General features: G+C 48.7%; 1 protein-coding gene across 1 annotated transcript; it reads left to right on the forward strand.

The window, feature by feature from the left end:
- Positions 1-549: 549 nt before the first annotated feature.
- Positions 550-2,097, forward strand: LOC137519485 (E3 ubiquitin-protein ligase TRIM39-like). The gene is made up of 2 exons (XM_068238441.1): positions 550-781; positions 932-2,097. Exons 1-2 carry the CDS (start codon positions 550-552, stop codon positions 2,095-2,097), a joined length of 1,398 nt encoding a protein of 465 aa, XP_068094542.1.
- The last annotated feature ends 18,601 nt before the right edge of the window (positions 2,098-20,698 follow it).

The raw sequence follows: 20,698 nt of genomic DNA on the forward strand, positions 1-20,698 counted from the left end.
GGACCCAAACCAAACATTTTTTTAATTCAGAATATTTAGTTGCACCACTCTGACACATACAAAGATAAATAAACACTCCTTCAAGCCTATGAGCATTTCAGTGCATGCTTTTCACCCTTCTGTTTTCATAACTAGGGTTATATAGGTGGTAGCCAATAGCAATTCCTCCTTTGCCGGGCACTACCTACTCCACCAGTCTGCCGGATTCTGTCCCGGCAAAATGAAAGGAAGGGAGGGGTGGGAGGGGTTCCTCCAATAAATGTAAAATATTTTATATTTGTCATCCTGCAGCTGAAAAAAGACTGCTATTTATTATAATAATTTAGAAAATAGATTTTATTTCTGAAATCTTGTATTTTTAGTTTGGGTCCACTTTAATTCATCTCTGCTTGTAACACCTGAACCTGTTTTACTGCTATATAATCTATACATCTCTAAGCTTTGCATTCCGTGTCAAAGGTAACCGGTGAAAGCTGTGTGACCAGCTGCACCTTACTTGTCATGTGACAGAAATATACCTAACCTGCTCTTGTCATTTCTACGGTGACAATGGCATCTGCTGCTGTGACTGCTGAGCTCCGCTGCTCCATCTGTATGGAGATCTATAGAGATCCTGTGACCTTGCCGTGTGGCCACAACTTCTGCCGGGGCTGCATCACACAAGCCTGGGACCACCAGGAGGATCTACAGGAATATAAATGTCCAGAATGTCAGCGGATATACAGGAAGAGGCCTGAGCTGGTGAGGAACACAACATTACATAATATCTGTCAGGCTTTTCATGCTACAGAGACAGATCAGGAGCAGACCGGGGTCTTCTGTAATTACTGTGACTTTCCTGTTCCTGCTACTAAATCCTGTCTGCAGTGTGAGACCTCCTTGTGTGATCATCACTTGAGGAAACATGACAGGTCAGGGAGACACACTTTACTACCTCCGACCACTGACCTGGGGAAGAGGAAATGCTCCGTCCATAAGGAAGTACTGAAGTATTACTGCACTGAGGATGCTGCCTGTGTCTGTGAGTCCTGCACTGTGATTGGGGGACATGTAGGACATATATTGATGTCGCTGGATAAGGCCTCTGAGGAGAAGAAGGAGAAGCTGAGGAATGATCTGCAGAAACTGATGGCAGAGACAGAGGAGGCTGAGAAAAGAGTCCAGAGTCTGGAGGAACGCAGGAGAAAAGCACAAGAAAAAGCATATAGTGAAAAAGAAAGAGTCACTGCCCTGTTTAGAGACCTCAGGAGACGACTGGAGGAGCTGGAGGAGAGGGTCCTGAGTGACATCACAAGGCAGGCACTATGCTATGATGACATTATCAGACAGCTGGAGATAGAGGAGGAGGAGCTGTCCAGGAAGATGCGTCACATTGAGGAGCTGTGTAACATGACTGAACCACTGACTGTCTTACAGGAATCACACACAGGTGTGACACGTGTGGACAGACATGATCAGCAGCTCCATGATGGAGGGGATCTGGATGTGGGCGGCATCTCACACACATTACACATAGGACTATCTGATATCATGTCTGGGGTAACTGGAGGGATCTATATACAGCCTGCAAACATATTACTGGATGTAAACACAGCTGGTAATGAGCTACATATATCAGATGACAAGAAAACTGCATCCTGGTCATCACAGTGGCAGAATCGCTCAGAAACACCAGAGAGATTTCAGTTGTATCCTCAGGTGTTGAGCAGCCGGAGTTTCTCCTCAGGGCAACATTACTGGGAAGTGGATTTTGGGAGATCAGATTACTGGAGAGTCGGGATGTGTTACCCCAGTATAGCCAGGAGAGAAGGTCAGTCAGGGATTGGATGGAATAACAAGTCCTGGTGTTTGTGCAGGGAGGGTAATAGGTACTCAATGATACATGACAGTAAATATATCCTGTTAATTGACGGGATCCCCAGTGATAGAGTCAGGATATATCTGGATTATGAGGCCGGGCAGATCTCCTTTTATGCCCTGTGTGACCCCATCAGACACCTCCACACCTTCACTGCCACCTTCACTGCGCCCCTCCATGCTGGGTTATGTGTATGGGAAGGTTGTATAAAGATATCTGGGGGGAATCAGGGGAAGTGAGAGATCTGCCCACCGGTGACATCACAGGGAGAGAATTATGATTGGCTCTATTTACACTGATGCGCACCCTGGCGGGGGGGGGGGGGGGGGGGGGGGAGGGGACAACCCATACTGCTGTTACCTTTGTACGCTGCTCTCCATATTGCATTCCAACTCTCCATCTATATCTGACTTCACAGCCGGAAGGAGGAAGTAGCTGCAGAGCAGATATGCAATGTGGAGGACAGCGCACAGGGGTAAGTTAGCAGCAGCTCCCCACCCCCTTGGTGCTCATCAGTTCACATTTAAAGTGGACCTGAACTCAGAACTCCTCTCTGCTCTAAAACATACACAACAGCATAATAACCTTTAAACAAAAAAAAAAATCTTTGTTACAGCTGATACAAATCCTAAAATAAATCTGCACAATTTCTTCTTCCTGATTCATGGAAGAAAACATATTGTTTACAGCCTGTGCTTTCAAATGAGCTTTTCTCCCATCTCTGCCATGGCAATCATGTGACACGGGGGAGGATCACATTTCAACTAGTGATTAGACACAAATGAGGGGGAATTACACAGGCTAAAATCTTTACATACATACAGGGTGCATTTCTGTTTTGTTTTCCTTGTGTCCTCTGCAAGAATACAGGTCTACTTTGAGTTCTTTTCTGAAAAAAGTAAAAAAAAAAGTTCTGTTATGAGGCATTCTGAATTGGGACATTCATCCCTACTTACTAGCTGTGTGTGATTTCAAGGGACAATCAGGGGTGTAACTATTAGGCAAGAGACCCTGCTTCCCCAGGGGGGCCAGAGCAACTGGGCAACTACTTAAAGAAAATCTGTAATGAAAAAAACTCCCCTGAGGGGGACTCACCTCGGGTGGGGGAAGCCTCCGGATCCTATTGAGGCTTCCCCCGTCCTCCTCGGTCCCACGGCTGCGGCGAAAATCCTCCTGGAGCGGCGGGGATGTAAATATTTACCTCTCAGGCTCCAGCGCAGGTGCAGTATCCGCTCTTCCCACGAAGATAGGCGAAAATAGCCGATCTCTGTCGGGCTGCTCTACTGCGCAGGCGGAAGTCTCCTGCACCTGCGCAGTAGAGCGGACCCAATGGAGATCGGCTACTTTCGCCTATCTTCGTCAGAAGAGCCACAACAGCGCCCCCGCTGGAGCCTGGAAAGGTAAATACTGCATAGGCTGTCGGATTTGTCGCCTGTGCATTCCAGGGGCTGCAGCGAGACCGCCGCGGGACACAGGAGGGCAGGGGAAGCCTCAATAGGGTCCTGAAGCTTCCCCCTACTGAGGTGAGGACCCCCCAGGGGAACTTTTTGTCAGTACAGGTTTTCTTTAACCTCCCTGTAGGGCTGAGTTTCCACTACACTCCTGCATTTTACATGTTAGAATTCACATGCAGATTTTCACATGAAAAATAGAAAAATGTGCAAATCTTATTAGAATTTTTGTATATGGCTTGTATATCGGGCAATTCCTCCTCCATTGTTTCCTATGTAAAATGTATGCAAAGATATGCGTGATTTGGAGGCAAACACATGTACAGTATAATGTGGAAACGTGCAGCAAACTATCCAATTTATGCAGCAGGAAAGCTCACATTGCCTGGAGACAGCCCATTGCCAGTCACTGACTGCTCTAATTGGGATCATCCCCGGATAAATGGAAACTCAGCCTAATACAGGGGTCCCTCCTCCATATTAGGGGGTGTTGGGGCACTCTTGGTCCCTGGCAGGTTAGTTACCCAGGGGAGGTGGGGAAGGGTTGTGGACATTTTGGGGCCCCATCCTAGTACTGGTACGGGGCCCCTGATTTGTAGTCACGCCCCGGGAACAATCCCTGATTTCTATCCTGAAATCCTCAGTCACTGTCACATTATAATAATTGTATATGTATATAATAAGGCCCCTTTTCCCCTCTCTGTGTTTCGATACAATTTTCGGATTTGCGGAGATTTGCCGATCACAATGGCGGCTGGAGTCACATGGTAACCGCCGCGCCCTTTTCCCTTTGGGGTCATTAGATATTTGGCCAGACACACCCGGCATGCAGCATTATTACCGTATTTGTGATTTGGGGACATCTCTGGGAACACAAGGAAATCACATGGAGATTGTCATCCCAACAATTCCTGGCTGAGCTTGGTGGGCGGAGTCTTTATTACAACCAAACTAACTATGTAACTAAAATACAAAAACTTTCCCCTAAAACTACAAAACACACAATGACCACTTTCTTGAGCACACTCAGTATAAAGAGATCCCAGCTGATAGTGATTCTCAGTGGAATCAGCCTCCTGAACTCCCATAACATTCTCCCACCCTCTATCTGTGCCTTACCACCTGCATAGTAGCGGTCTGTAATAAATACGCTTTCCAAAGCAACCTGCCATCACTCCTAACTGATTGGACTTTGTCCCTGCACCCTGGTTAGACTCCAGCAGCGTCCTGGAATAATGCATACGGGTATTTGTGTACATACATTTCCTCTTTCTTGAGTGCAATATGTTCCTGAGTACAATGTTTTTACTGTCTTGTCCTTATTGTATTGTACTGTATTTGTGATTCTCTTCTCTGCCTATGTACCTCCCAGAGCTATGTATTGTGCCAAACCCAATTCCGGGCATGACCGAGTCATGCTTGGCGAAATAAAACTATTCTGATTCTGATTCTGAAAAGGGGAATAACTGATAAATATCCAGATTTCATTTCTTTATTGATGAGCAGCATGGAAAATGAAAAACTGAACTGAAAACATTTTTATCTTTTTTTCTTCTTGATTTTATATATTTTTTAAGGCCTCTTAGGCCTAGTGCACACCAGAGCGGTTTGGCTGCAGTTTGCGATCCGCTTGCGGGTGCGGATCCGCTAGGGTAATGTATTTCAATGGGCTGGTGCACACCAGAGCGGGAGGCGTTTTGCAGAAACGCATACTCCCGGGCTGCTGCAGATTTTGGATTGCGGAGGCGTTTCTGCCTCAATGTTAAGTATAGGAAAACCGCAAACCGCTCTGAAAAACGGCACTTCAGAGCGGTTTTGCAGGCGGTTTTTGTTACAGTAGCTGTTCAGTAACAGCTTTACTGTAACAATACATGAAATCTACTACACCAAAAACGCTTCACAAAACTGCAAAATGCTAGCTGAAACGCTGCAGAAAAATAAGAAAAAGCGTTTCAAAATCTGCTGGCATTTTGTGGATTTGCTAGCGGTTTTTGGTGTGCACTAGGCCTATCACAGTGGGACGTTAAAGTCGCACGTTATAAAAAATTATAATGCAGAGTAACGCAGAGCAATACAAAGTCTGTGCGACACTCACAGTGCACACGTTGCGTTGTGTGTAACGTGTAGCAATATTTAGAAAGTGCCGCATGCTGTGCGATTAGCAATAAATCTGCTGCGTTATTGTTGCACATGCTCAGTAATGTTTTTTTTTTTAAATGTAGCGCATGCGCCGTTTTCATTCCATCAGTATGCGACAAAAACAGCGCCCCAAGAGACACATAACGCAGTACAAAATAACGTCCAATTTCATAACCTACATGCGCTGCGTTAGGGGCACGTTGTGCGACTTTAACGTCACATCAAGCGCAATGTCGCACTGTGAAAGAGGCCTAAATGGTGAACAAGGTAAGCAGTAAGCGTTAGGCTTGGTCCAAACTTGTCCAGTTAGTTTTTCTAAAAACGTATGCAAAATTGATCAGTTTTCAAAATGTTGTAGCATACGTGTCCAGTCCGTTTAAACCAGCTGTAGGGAACGTATGGCTCAGGAGACAGATGTGGCTCTTTTGATGGCTGCATCTGGCTCACAGACAAATCAGGAGGGGTTGATTTACTAATCTACACGGCTCAAGCAGCACAGCTTAGGCCAGAAACCCACTATGAGTGATTTTCAGAGCGGTTTGCAATTTGAGAAGCTCTTGCTAATGTAATGCTATGGGTGGGATCCCACTTGAGCGATTTGATTTTATAAACCCCCCCCCCCCCTAGCATTGCATTAGCAAGAGCTTTTTTCAAATCACTAGCGATTAGAAATCGCTCCTAGTGGGTTTCTGGCCTTAGTGTGGCAGCGCAAGTAAAATTTTCAAAGCAAATCAAATTTTCAAAGTAGGCATGTGTGACAGGCTTAAAGGACAACTGAAGAGAGAGGTATATGGAGGCTGCCATGTTTATTTCCTTTTAAGCAATACCAGTTGCCTGGCTGTCCTGCTGATCCTCTGCCTCTAATACTATTAGCCATATCCCCTGAACAAGCATGCAGCAGATCAGGTGTTTCAGACTTTAAAGTCAGATCTGAAAAGACTTGCTGCATGCTTGTTTCTGGTGTTATTCAGATACTACTGCAGAGAAATAGACAAGCAGGCAACTGGTATTGATTAAAAGGAAATATGGCAGCCTCCGTATACCTCTTACTTCAGTTCCCCCTTTAAACTCAGACCTCCAAACAGCACAATAATAAGACTACCACTAGAGGGAGCTCTGCTAGGATTGCAATGTTCTGAGGAGATCCAGGACCTGAGGCTCATATTAAAGTTGGACATCAACTGAGCCACATGCCTGTTTCTCTCCTCTGTTTAAAACAGATGCTGCTGGCTGCAGAGGCGTAGCAATAGGGTGTAGTGATGGGCCGAACCTCCGATTTTAGGTTCGCGAACCGGGTTCGCGAACTTCCGCGGAAGGTTGAGTTTGCGAAAAAGTTCACGAACCGCAATAGACTTCAATGGGGAGGCGAACTTTGAAAAATAGAAAAAATTATGCTGGCCACAAAAGTGATGGAAAAGATGTTTCAAGGGGTCTAACACCTGGGACAGGGGCATGGCGGAGTGGGATACATGCCCAAAGTCCCGGGGAAAAATCTGGATGTGACGCAAAACAGCGTTTTAAGGGCAGAAATCACATTGAATGCTAAATTGCAGGCCTAACGTGCTTTCAAACATCTTGCATGTGTATACATCAATCAGGGAGTGTAATTAGAGTTCTGCTTCACACTGACGCACCAAACTCACTGTGTAACGCACCGCAAACAGCTGTTTGTGTAGTGACGGCCATGCTGGACTACTGCGCAACATGGCGAGATTGCTCTTCCTCACTCAGTGATGTCAGGTAATGTGTGACTTCCTTCTCAACTTTCCATGGCATTGTTAAAAAGCTTACGTTTTGTTTTTAAATTACATTTTCTACTTGCTGTGTACTTGTTCAGTACTGCTACAATGAGAATCCTGTGGAGGCGGGCAAGTCTGCCATTGTGACCCCGGGTAATGGCCGGGGAATGAGGGTTTTAATCCGGTGTGGAGCCTGAGCAACGGCTACCACTACACATCCAAGGAGGGCAGCAGGCAGGCATGCACTCCTGCCCGCCCCGAGGTAGTGACCAAAAATAACAATACAGGAGGACTATCGAGGGCTTGCTGTATTTGAAATTAATGTACTTTAAACCCTTTAACGAGAACCAGTTATGGCGGGCAAAGATGACACCACATTCCTTTCATGAGAATCATATGGAGGCGGGCAAGTCTGCCATTTGTGAGCCCGGGTAATGGCCGGGGAATGAGGGATGGAATCCGGTGTGGAGCCTAAGAAACGGCTACCACCACACATCCAGGCAAGGAGGGCAGCAGGCAGGCATGCACGCCCGCCCCGAGGTAGTGACCAAAAATAACAATACAGGACTCAGGAGGACTTTTGAGGCCCTAATTGTAATGAATCAACTTTAAATCCTTTAACAGGAATCTGTTATGGAGGGCAAGTCTGCCATCCATTCAACTGCAAGTTCTGCACTGACTGCCAGGTATAATACAATGTGCAGTCACAGATGCAGTGAAAGGTATGCAGTGACTGCAAACAGCCGTTTGTGTAGTGACGGCCATGCTGGACTGGTGCGCACCATGACGAGAGTGCAGGTGATGGTGGCTTTTCATCCCATATGGTCGCCCGGCTGATGTAGCTGAATGATAGAACAGCGACTGTCCAGCTGATCAAATTTGGTCTGACCACAATGAAACAACGACATTATCTTTGGTGTCCCACTAGTGTTGGGCGAACACCTGGATGTTCGGGTTCGCGAACGTTCGCCGAACATGGCCGCGATGTTCGGGTGTTCGCGCCGAACTCCGAACATAATGGAAGTCAAGGGGGACCCGAACTTTCGTGCTTTCTAAAGCTTCCTTACATGCTACATACCCCAAATTTGCAGGGTATGTGCACCTTGGGAGTGGGTACAAGAGGAAAAAAAATATTTGAAAAAGAGCTTATAGTTTTTGAGAAAATTGATTGTAAAGTTTCAAAGGAAAAACTGTCTTTTAAATGCGGACAATGTCATGTTTCTTTGCACAGGTAACATGCTTTTTGTCGCCATGCAGTCATAAATGTAATACAGATGATAGGTTCAATAAACAGGGACCGGAAACGCTAACCCAGCAGCAGCAGCAGCACACGTGATGGAACAGGAGGAGGCGCAGGAGGAGAAGGCCACGCTTTTTGAGACACAACAACCCAGGCCTTGCATGAGGACAAAAAGCGTGCGGATACAGCAATGCTTTTTGCCGCCATGCAGTCATAAGTGTAATACAGATGAGAGGTTCAATAAACAGGGACCGGAAACGCTAACCCAGCAGCAGCACACGTGATGGAACAGGAGGAGGCGCAGGAGGAGAAGGCCACGCTTTTTGAGACACAACAACCCAGGCCTTGCATGAGGACAAGAAGCGTGCGGATATAGCAATGCTTTTTGCCGCCATGCAGTCATAAGTGTAATACAGATGAGAGGTTCAATAAACAGGGACCGGCAACGCTAACCCAGCAGCAGCACACGTGATGGAACAGGAGGAGGCGCAGGAGGAGAAGGACACGCTTTTTGAGACACAACAACCCAGGCCTTGCATGAGGACAAAAAGCGTGCGGATATAGCAATGCTTTTTGCCACCATGCAGTCATAAGTGTAATACAGATGAGAGGTTCAATAAACAGGGACCGGCAACGCTAACCCAGCAGCAGCACACGTGATGGAACAGGAGGAGGCGCAGGAGGAGAAGGCCACGCTTTTTGAGACACAACAACCCAGGCCTTGCATGAGGACAAAAAGCGTGCGGATATAGCAATGCTTTTTGCCGCCATGCAGTCATAAGTGTAATACAGATGAGAGGTTCAATAAACAGGGACCGGAAACGCTAACCCATCACAGATGTTCATTGTTCATGTTACTTGGTTGGGATCCTGGAGTATTACGTAGTCGTTTCCAATCCAGGATTGATTCATTTTAATTTGAGTCAGACGGTCTGCATTTTCTGTGGAGAGGCGGATACGCCGATCTGTGACGATGCCTCCGGCAGCACTGAAACAGCGTTCCGAAATAACGCTGGCTGCCGGGCAAGCCAGCACCTCTATTGCGTACATTGCCAGTTCGTGCCAGGTGTCTAGCTTCGATACCCAATAGTTGAAGGGTGCAGATGGATTGTTCAACACAGCTACGCCATCTGACATGTAGTCCTTGACCATCTTCTCCAGGCGATCGGTGTTGGAGGTGGATGTGCACGCTTGCTGTTCTGTGGGCTGCTGCATGGGTGACAGAAAATGTTCCCACTCCAAGGACACTGCCGATACCATTCCCTTTTGGGCACTAGCTGCGGCTTGTGTTGTTAACTGCCCTCCTGGTCGTCCTGGGTTTGCGGAAGTCAGTCTGTTGGCGTACAACTGGCTAGAGGAGGGGGAGGATGTCAATCTCCTCTCTAAAGTCTCCACAAGGGCCTGCTGGTATTCTTCCATTTTGACCTGTCTGACTCTTTCTTCAAGCAGTTTTGGAACATTGTGTTTGTACCGTGGATCCAGAAGGGTATAAACCCAGTAATTGGTGTTGTCCTGAATGCGCACAATGCGTGGGTCGCGTTCAATGCAGTCTAGCATGAATTGAGCCATGTGTGCCAGAGTCCTGCCAGAACCATCATCATCCTCTTGTGGGCGTTGTGATTGTTGTGATGCATCATAGTCGTCACCTTCTTCCTGGTCTGCTTCTGCTGACCATTCGCGCTGAATTGTGGAAGTCCAACGTGCACCGCTCTGGCCCTCGTCAGTGGTGGCATGAAATGCCTGCTCCAACTCCAGCTGTTCCTCCTCCTCTTCTTCGTCATAGCTGCTGGGGCCAGTGTTTCCTGAGGCAGATGGCCTGATGTTGGTACCATCACGCTGATCGATTTCTCCTTCAGATTCCCCCAGTTGCATCATGACAGCTGTTTCCTTGATTTTCAACATTGACCTCTTCAGTAAACACAGCAGTGGTATGGTAATGCTGACTGAAGAGTTGTCACTGCTCACAAGCAACGTGGATTGCTCAAAATTTTGGAGGACTTGGCAGAGGTCCAACATGTTGGCCCAATCGGATCCACAGAAGCTTGGCAGCTGTCCGGATGCGCCTCGGTACTGCGCCGTCATGTACTGGACCACTGCACTCTTCTGCTCGCAAAAGCGGGCTAGCATGTGCAGCGTAGAATTCCAGCGCGTAGGGACATCACACAGCAAGCGATGGTGGGGGAGATTGAAGCGCTCCTGCATCTTGGCGAGTGCCCCCGAAGCAGTACTGGAATTTCTACAATGTTTGGCCACTCGTCGCACCTTCAACAGAAGATCGGCCACGCCTGGGTATGTCCTCAGGAACCGCTGAACTACTAGGTTCATCACGTGCGCCAGGCAAGGGATGTGTGTCAGCTTAGCCAACCTTAAAGCGCGAATGAGATTACTCCCATTATCACACACAACCATGCCCGGTTTCAGGTCCAGCGGTGCCAGCCACAAATCCGTCTGTTCCTTTATTCCCCTCCAAATTTACTCCCCTGTGTGCTGCTTATCCCCAAGGCAGATCAGCTTCAGCAACGCTTGCTGACGCATGCCAACAGCTGTGCTGCACTGCTTCCACGATCCTACTGCTGCTGGGTTAGCGTTTCCGGATGAGATACAGCTTTGAGATGCGTTGGAGGAGAAGGAGTCAGAGAGGTAGGTGCTGCTGTTGTTATCCAGTGGGAGGGACGGCGGTGCAGCTGTTTGCGGCGTGGGCAACACCCGCGCCGTAGCAGGTGAGGAATCGCTGCCAGGCTCCACAAGGTTCACCCAGTGCGCGGTAAGGGAGATGTATCGACCCTGGCCGAACGCACTCGTCCAGGTGTCAGTGGTGAGGTGAACCTTGCAGGCAACGGCCTTCTTCAAGCTTCGGGTTATTTTGCTGACCACGTGCTCATGCAACTCAGGCACTGCAGAGCGCGCAAAGTGGTAGCGGCTGGGAACCACGTAACGTGGGATGGCCACTGACATCATGCCCTTGAAGCTGTTTGTCTCCACCACTCGATATGGCAGCATTTCGCAGGCCAGAAGCTTGGCTATGCTGGCTGTTACTGCCACGGCCCGGGGGTCATTTGCTGGCAATTTCCTCTTGCGCTCAAACATCTCCGAGACAGACAACTGAACCGTAGGGCTGCACACTGAAGGGCTGTTGGTTGTTGTGTTTGATGAACACTGGGAGAACTCAAGAGCACTAGTCCGGAAAGTGACAGTGTCAGCGTCGTCTGATGTTTGTGAATGTTGTGAACCACGCAATGGCTGGGCTACTGCTGCTGCTGAGGCGGGTCTGGTGGTGAGTCTGGTGAACCCAAGGGAGGCAGTGTTGATGGTACCCTGTCCTGCCGCGTTTGCCCACAGAGTGGGATGTTTGGATAGCATGTGGCGGCGCATGCTGGTGGTGGAGAGGTTGTTAATACTTTTCCCCCTGCTCAGGCGGGTCTTGCACACCTTGCAAATCGCCATGGTACCCTCCTCAGTGCAGTCTTCAAAGAAAGCCCAGACTTTGGAGCACCTGCCTTGCTGGCGATTTCTGTTTGCGCCTCTTTTGCGTCTCAAAGGAACTTCCACGCTTGTGGTGCCTGAAATTTCGCGCCGCCCACCTTGTGGCACAAGGCGATCTCATGCAGCAGTGGGTTCTTCAACAGACTCATCTGTGCTGCTACGACGGCGATGTTCTCCTTCACATACAAAATCTGGGTCTGTGTCCACATTGTCCATACCCTCCTCTTCCATCTCCTCAAACTCGTCATATGTCATTGTGGGGGGCCGCCGCCGTGGAGTAGAGCTCCTCAGAACAACCTCTGCGCAGCTCACTCCAACGTCGTCTTCCAGATCTTCTCGGCCGACCTCCTGCAATTGCAACCCCTCCTGCCCAACTTGCTCTGAGATTTGGGTTTCAAAGTCCTCGGACTCGCCTTATATTTCAGTGCGCGGTGCATTTCCCACAGTTAATGGTTGTGAATCCGGGCACAAAATTTCTGGCTGTTCCATTGACCTTTGAAAGGTGGAAGTTTGTTGGGCTGGGAATAGCTCCTGCGAATACCCCATTGTGTCCTGAGGAAATTCTTCGGACTGGTTATTTGGCAGTTGTGTGCGTGGTGTCGCTGCCGGTTGTGTCAGCTTTGTGCCCACTGGCTCCTTGTAACTGGCTGAGGACTCGGACCTCGTGCGTGATGTGCTGGTGCTGCTTAACCCACTGCTGGACGCTTGAGAGGTCATCCAATTAATTATCTGGTCCTGTTCTTTTGGATTTGTGAGGGTTGTTGTACTGGACAACATGGGCGGTATTGAGTGGGTTTTCTTCGGTGCTCCCCTGTGGCCTGTACGTGAACCGTCAGGGGAAACACCTCTTCCCTTTCCCCTCCCTCTTTCACCGGATTTCTTCCTCATTTCACTTATCCTTAAAGTACACTCTGACTGGCAGCAGTACAGTGGCAGTACAGAAATGCTATACAGTGGTGGGTGAGCGGTGTACCACTATTCCCAGCAGCGACACAGAGCACAATGCTATACAGTGGCGGGTGAGCGGTGTACTACTGTTCCCAGCAGACACAGAGTGGCAGTAAACACAATGCTATATAGTGCTGGGTGAGCGGTGTACACAGAGTGGCAGTAAACACAATTGCTATATAGTGTGGGTGAGCGGTGTACTACTGTTCCCAGCAGCGAGTCAGAGCACAATGCTATACAGTGGCGGGTGAGTGGTGTACCACTATTCCCAGCAGCGACACAGAGCACAATGCTATACAGTGGCGGGTGAGCGGTGTACTACTGTTCCCAGCAGACACAGAGTGGCAGTAAACACAATGCTATATAGTGCTGGGTGAGCGGTGTACACAGAGTGGCAGTAAACACAATTGCTATATAGTGTGGGTGAGCAGTGTACTACTGTTCCCAGCAGCGAGTCAGAGCACAATGCTATACAGTGGTGGGTGAGCGGTGTACCACTATTCCCAGCAGCGACACAGAGCACAATGCTATACAGTGGCGGGTGAGCGGTGTACTACTGTTCCCAGCAGACACAGAGTGGCAGTAAACACAATGCTATATAGTGCTGGGTGAGCGGTGTACACAGAGTGGCAGTAAACACAATTGCTATATAGTGTGGGTGAGCGGTGTACTACTGTTCCCAGCAGCGAGTCAGAGCACAATGCTATACAGTGGCGGGTGAGCGGTGTACCACTATTCCCAGCAGCGACACAGAGCACAATGCTATACAGTGGCGGGTGAGCGGTGTACTACTGTTCCCAGCAGACACAGAGTGGCAGTAAACACAATGCTATATAGTGCTGGGTGAGCGGTGTACACAGAGTGGCAGTAAACACAATGCTATATAGTGTGGGTGAGAGGTGTACTACTGTTCCCAGCAGCGAGTCAGAGCACAATGCTATACAGTGGCGGGTGAGCGATGTACTACTGTTCCCAGCAGACATAGAGTGGCAGTAAACACAATGCTATATAGTGCTGGGTGAGCGGTGTACACAGAGTGGCAGTAAACACAATGCTATATAGTGTGGGTGAGCGGTGTACTACTGTTCCCAGCAGCGAGTCAGAGCACAATGCTATACAGTGGCGGGTGAGCGGTGTACTACTGTTCCCAGCAGACACAGAGTGGCAGTAAACACAATGCTATATAGTGCTGGCTGGGTGAGCGGTGTACACAGAGTGGCAGTAAACACAATTGCTATATAGTGTGGGTGAGCGGTGTACTACTGTTCCCAGCAGCGAGTCAGAGCACAATGCTATACAGTGGTGGGTGAGCGGTGTACCACTATTCCCAGCAGCGACACAGAGCACAATGCTATACAGTGGCGGGTGAGCGGTGTACTACTGTTCCCAGCAGACACAGAGTGGCAGTAAACACAATGCTATATAGTGCTGGGTGAGCGGTGTACACAGAGTGGCAGTAAACACAATTGCTATATAGTGTGGGTGAGCGGTGTACTACTGTTCCCAGCAGCGAGTCAGAGCACAATGCTATACAGTGGTGGGTGAGCGGTGTACCACTATTCCCAGCAGCGACACAGAGCACAATGCTATACAGTGGTGGGTGAGCGGTGTACCACTATTCCCAGCACCGACACAGAGTGGCAGTAAACACAATGCTATACAGTGGTGGGTGAGCGGTGTACACAGAGTGGCAGTAAACACAATGCTATATAGTGTGGGTGAGCGGTGTACTACTGTTCCCAGCAGCGACACAATGACTGGGGGGACCCTGGCTAGCCTGGCTGGAGAGAGAACTACCCTGCCTGCCTACCCAAAGCTAAACCCACAGACAAATGGCGGAGAAATGACGTGGTTCGGGTATTTATTTACCCGAACCACGTGACCCGTTCAGCCAATCAGAGCGCGTTCGGGTCCGAACCACGTGACCCGTTCGGCCAATCACAGCGCTAGCCGAACGTTCGGGGAACGTTCGGCCATGCGCTCTTAGTTCGGCCATATGACCGAACGGTTTGGCCGAACACCACCAGGTGTTCGGCCGAACTCGAACATCACCCGAACAGGGTGATGTTCTGCAGAACCCGAACAGTGGCGAACACTGTTCGCCCAACACTATGTGCCACCCCCACCCGAGACACTCATATAGCCGGCAGTCATTGCTTCATTGTGATACGCAAGCCCCTTCACCGCGGCAAGGTAATGATCACGAAGGGGGATGGGCACATGTACATGCCTTTTGTTTTTTTTGTTGCAGCCGCCTGCAGTTCAGCCAGAAAAATTAGGCAGGCATGTGCACGCCCCAGAAAAATTAGTATAGCGGCCGCTGCTAGCAGCGGCCTTAAAAATTCTGGAATCCGCCTAGAGTCCTGGACCATGGTGGTGGTGGCGGCGGAGAAGGCGGTCAAGCGGCCTGCAGGCAGAGATGCTGTGTGTGGGGACTGACTTAGTCTTCGGTAGTGCAATAACATTCAGGGATCCATGCCTCATTCATTTTGATAAAGGTCAGGTACTGAACACTGTCATGACTTAGGCGACTTCTCTTCTCAGTAACTACGCCTCCAGCTGCACTGAAGGTCCTTTCTGACAGGACGCTTGCGGCAGGGCAAGAGAGAATTTGTATGGCAAATTGGGACAGCTCTGGCCACAGGTCAAGCATGCGCAACCAGTAGAGCAAGGGTTCGTCATCGCTGCTCGCAGTCGCAGTGTGTACATCCACACTTAAGGCCAGGTAGTCGGCTACCTGCCGGTCCAGGCGTTGGTGGAGGGTGGATCCCGAAGGGCTACTGCCAGGGCCGGATTTGTACTTCCCAGTGCCCTAGGCCTGCTGTCACCAAGTGCCTCCCCCCCCCCAAAAAAAAATATTTTGTCCAACACTCTGACTAGCAATCACTGGTTTGAATGGGCTCATTTCAGTTGTGCTGCTCTGCCCCCCAGTCAACAAATAATTCTTGTAATTTGCGCTCCTGCCCGAATGTGCACAGCAGCTGATAGTGTTCTGGGCATCCATACTTGAGAAATTATGCTGATGTATGACCGGTACTTGTCAAGAATGCATAACACTGGACCGGCCATGGGCAGGAGCGAGAAATTACAGGGAGCGCGAGTGGCCAGAGCATGCGCTGCTTCTTTGTCCTCTGTGCGACTGGCTGCAGTCGGAGCCACAAACAGGTGGCAGGGCAGTGCAATGGAGAGAAGTCCATCCAAAACAGAGAACAAGTAAATAGCAAACATCCTGTCAAGACCCACTTTGGATGTTCTTTTGTAATTAGAGAGGACCTGAACTCAGAACTTCCTCTCTGCTCTAAAAGATATGCAACAACATAACCTTTAAATATAAACATTTCTTTGTTACAGCTGATACAAATCCTGCAATAAATCTGCAGTGTGTCTACTTCCTGCTTTTATGGAAGCAGACATATTTTTAACATCCTGTGCTTTCAAATGAGCTTAGATGTTGTGTCAATAATTACAACTTGTGATTAGACAAAGAGGAGGGGGAATTAGACAGGCTCTCTAAATACATACACGATACATTCTCTGTTTTCCTTCTGTCCTGTGCAAGAGTTCAGCTCCACTTTAAAGCATCTGAATGACATTTATGTATATTTGCTGAAAAATCTATGCATCTCTTTTGAATGTTGAATGTACATATGGTGTTGTGCTCTAAAATATTGACAGTATACAGGAACAAAGTCTGAAGAAGGCTTATTAGCAGAAAGCTTTCTCTTTTTCTTTTAAGCAATTAAATGGTATCATCCTGATTCAAAACTTTCTGCTTTCGCTGATGGTACAATGCTCTGCTGCTACAGGAATGCAGAAGGATGCCAAACCATACACACTAGCATAGAGGTAGTAACAGCTCAGGTGTCCTTTAAAGTCGCAGTTTAGCAATGCAAGGGAAGCAAGCAGTTCTCATAGATGGTAGGAGATGAAGGACAGAAAGGAGCCAGGAAAGAGTTAACTGAATCAGACAAGCGATCACTGCTAGCTAGGAAAAAAAAGAGAGAGTCATAAATTAGGATTAGTTAAAGTAATTTACAACTTTGCTGGGTCAGTGTCAAAGCTGTAAAAGAGGTGAAACTAGCAGACCTCACTGATGTTTGGGAATGCCTGCATTAAAACTCAGCATAATTTAGTTCTATCTGCTTTGTAATGTAAATCCCTGGCATTTCTCACATCATCTGTATGTCTATCATACAGAGGAATGGTGACAGTTATGATTGATCCTGATTGTTATAACACATCAGGAAATGTGAGAGAGAGAAGCAAGGATTGGGGAATTCAGCAGAGCAGGGCGCTGCCTGGCTGCGCTGCGGGGAAACAGTAAATTCGGGCGCCTGAGGCTAGTGGACAAATCGGGCGCCGCCATTCACTTCTATAATAAATATCGTTTAATGGGCGCCCGGTAGGAAAAAAGGGCGCCGGAGAAAACTAAAGTTTTAAAAGCGGCGCCCGGAGACTTAATGTTTTATTACTGTTTCTCATGATTACACATTATTTAATGATTTATACATGTTTAAATATTATTTTTAAACGAAAACCAGTACAATATTTTTCCCAACCATTATTTTTAAACAAAAAACATTACTTTTTTTTTTTTTTTTTTTTTTACATTATTTTTAAACGAAAAAAAATAACAGGGGGGTCTTAGGTTTAGGCACCAACAGGGGGGTCTTAGGTTTAGGCACCAACAGGGGGTCTTAGGTTTAGGCACCAAAAGGGGGGTCTTAGGTTTAGGCACCAACAGGGGGGTCTTAGGTTTAGGCACCAACAGGGGGTCTTAGGTTTAGGCACCAACAGGGGGGTCTTAGGTTTAGGCACCAACAGGGGGGTCTTAGGTTTAGGCACTAACAGGGGGGTCTAGGGGTTAGGGGTAGGTACAGGGAGGGTTACTTAGGCACCAACAGGGGGGGTCTTAGGTTTAGGCATCAACAGGGGGGTCTAGGGGTTAGGGGTAGGTACAGGGAGGGTTACTTAGTAATTTTTTTTTTAAACGTTATTATGCGTTTCATTATTTAAACGAAAGATTAACGTTTTTACAATTGCCGATTTAATACACATTATTTAATGATTTATAACGTTTAAAAACATTACTTTTAAACGAAATACATTTTTAAACGTAATCCATGTTTATCGTTAAAAACCCGGCGCCCTTTTTTCCCATCGCCCCTTTTTAACGTACGCGCGCTGCGGGACCAGAAGAGATGATTTACTTTGACATATGACCTCTTCTCTCTCCAAGTCATGCCGCCCTTCTTATCTTATCTGATTTTATCGCCCTAGGCCGTGGCCTTTCTGGCCTTTCCAGAAATCCGGCCCTGGCTACTGCGAGGCGTTGGACTGAAGAATGTCCGCATGTCCAACATCACCCCGAGATCGCTGGAGCGTCCTGTCCTTGCCTGCGTGGACTGGGGAGGAGGATTACTGCCAGTGGTACCTTTATTGCGTTGTACTGTCACATCACCCTTAAATGCATTGTAAAGCATCATCGACAGCTTGTTCTGCAAGTGCTGCATCCTTTCCGCCTTGTGTGGAGTTGCTAACAGGTCTGCCACTTTGTGCCTGTACCGAGGGTCTAGTAGCGTGACCACCCAGTACAGGTCATTCGCCTTGAGTTTTTTGATACGGGGGTCCCTCAACAGGCTGGAGAACATGAAAGAGGCCATCTGCACAAAGTCGGATCCAGACGTACTCTCCATCTCCTCTTGCTCTTCCACAGTGATGTCACGCGACTCCTCTTCCTCCCCCCAGCCACGAACAATACCACGGGAACGTGGAGCAGCAGAAGCCCCCTGTGATGGCTGCTGCGGTTGTTCTTCTGCCACCGCCGCCGCCTCTTCCTCCTCCACAGAAACACCTTCCTCATAATCGACATCCGAGTCTGACTCCTCTCCTTCCCCACATGACTCCTCTTCTTCCTCCTCCTCCCTCCTCTGTGGTGCCGCAGGTGTCGAGGAAACATGTGGTTCGGATGAAAATTGCTCCCACGAATCCTCCTGGCATAGCTGTTCCTATTCCCGCTCCTCCACAGCTTCATCCACCACTCTACGCACGGCACGCTCCAGGAAGTAAGCGTAGGGGATCAAGTCGCTGATGGTGCCTTCAGCGCGACTCACCAGTTTGGTCACCTCCTCAAACGGCCGCATGGTCCTGCATGCATTTCGCATCAGTGTCCAGTTGTTGGGCCACAACATCCCCATCTTCCCAGATTGTGTCCTTGTACTGTAATTATACAGGTACTGGGTGACGGCTTTCTCCTGGTCTAGCAGGCGAGAGAACATGAGTAGGGTGGAATTCCAGCGAGTCGGGCTATCGCAAATCAGGCGTCTCACCGGCAAGTTGTTTCTATGCTGAATGTCCGCAAAGCAAGCCATGGCCGTGTAAGATCGCCTAAAATGCCCACACAACTTTCTGGCCTGCTTCAGGACGTCCTCTAAGTAGTGTTGGGCGAACAGTGTTCGCCACTGTTCGGGTTCTGCAGAACATCACCCTGTTCGGGTGATGTTCGAGTTCGGCCGAACACCTGACGGTGCTCGGCCAAACCGTTCGGCCATATGGCCGAACTAAGAGCGCATGGCCGAACGTTCCCCGAACGTTCGGCTAGCGCTGTGATTGGCCGAACGGGTCACGTGGTTCGGACCCGAACGCGCTCTGATTGGCCGAACTGTCACGTGGTTCGGGTAAATAAATACCCGAACCACGTCATATCTCCGCCATTTGTCTGTGGGTTTAGCTTTGGGTAGGCAGGCAGGGTAGTTCGCGCTCCAGCCACGCTAGCCAGGGTCCCCCCCAGTCATTGTGTGTCGCTGCTGGGAATAGTAGTACACCGCTCGCTCAGCATTCTGTTTACTGCCACTCTGTGTACCTCGCTCAGCCACACTATATAGCATTCTGTTTACTGCCACTCTGTGTCTGCTGGGAATAGTAGTACACCGCTTGCACAGCCACACTATATAGCATTCTGTTTACTGCCACTCTGTGTACCTCGCTCAGCCACACTATATAGCATTCTGTTTACTGCCACTCTGTGTCTGCTGGGAATAGTGGTACACCGCTCGCTCAGCCACACTATATAGCATTCTGTTCACTGTTCTGTGTCTGCTTGGAATAGTGGTACACCGCTCGTTCAGCCACACTATATAGCATTCTGTGTACTGTTCTGTGTCTGCTGGGAACAGTAGTACACCGCTCGTTCAGCCACACTATATAGCATTCTGTGTACTGTTCTGTGTCTGCTGGGAACAGTAGTACACCGCTCGCTCAGCCACACTATATAGCATTCTGTTCACTGTTCTGTGTCTGCTGGGAATAGTGGTACACCGCTCGCTCAGCCACACTATATAGCATTCTGTTCACTGTTCTGTGTCTGCTGGGAATAGTGGTACACCGCTCGCTCAGCCACACTATATAGCATTCTGTTCACTGTTCTGTGTCTGCTGGGAATAGTGGTACACCGCTCGCTCAGCCACACTATATAGCATTCTGTTCACTGTTCTGTGTCTGCTGGGAATAGTGGTACACCGCTCGCTCAGCCACACTATATAGCATTCTGTTTACTGTTCTGTGTCTGCTGGGAATAGTGGTACACCGCTCGCTCAGCCACACTATATAGCATTCTGTTCACTGTTCTGTGTCTGCTGGGAATAGTGGTACACCGCTCGCTCAGCCACACTATATAGCATTCTGTTCACTGTTCTGTGTCTGCTGGGAACAGTAGTACACCGCTCGTTCAGCCACACTATATAGCATTCTGTGTACTGTTCTGTGTCTGCTGGGAACAGTAGTACACCGCTCGTTCAGCCACACTATATAGCATTCTGTGTACTGTTCTGTGTCTGCTGGG

Source organism: Hyperolius riggenbachi, chromosome 5 (genome assembly GCF_040937935.1).
Source record: "Hyperolius riggenbachi isolate aHypRig1 chromosome 5, aHypRig1.pri, whole genome shotgun sequence".
Classification (NCBI taxonomy): Eukaryota; Metazoa; Chordata; class Amphibia; order Anura; family Hyperoliidae; genus Hyperolius; species Hyperolius riggenbachi.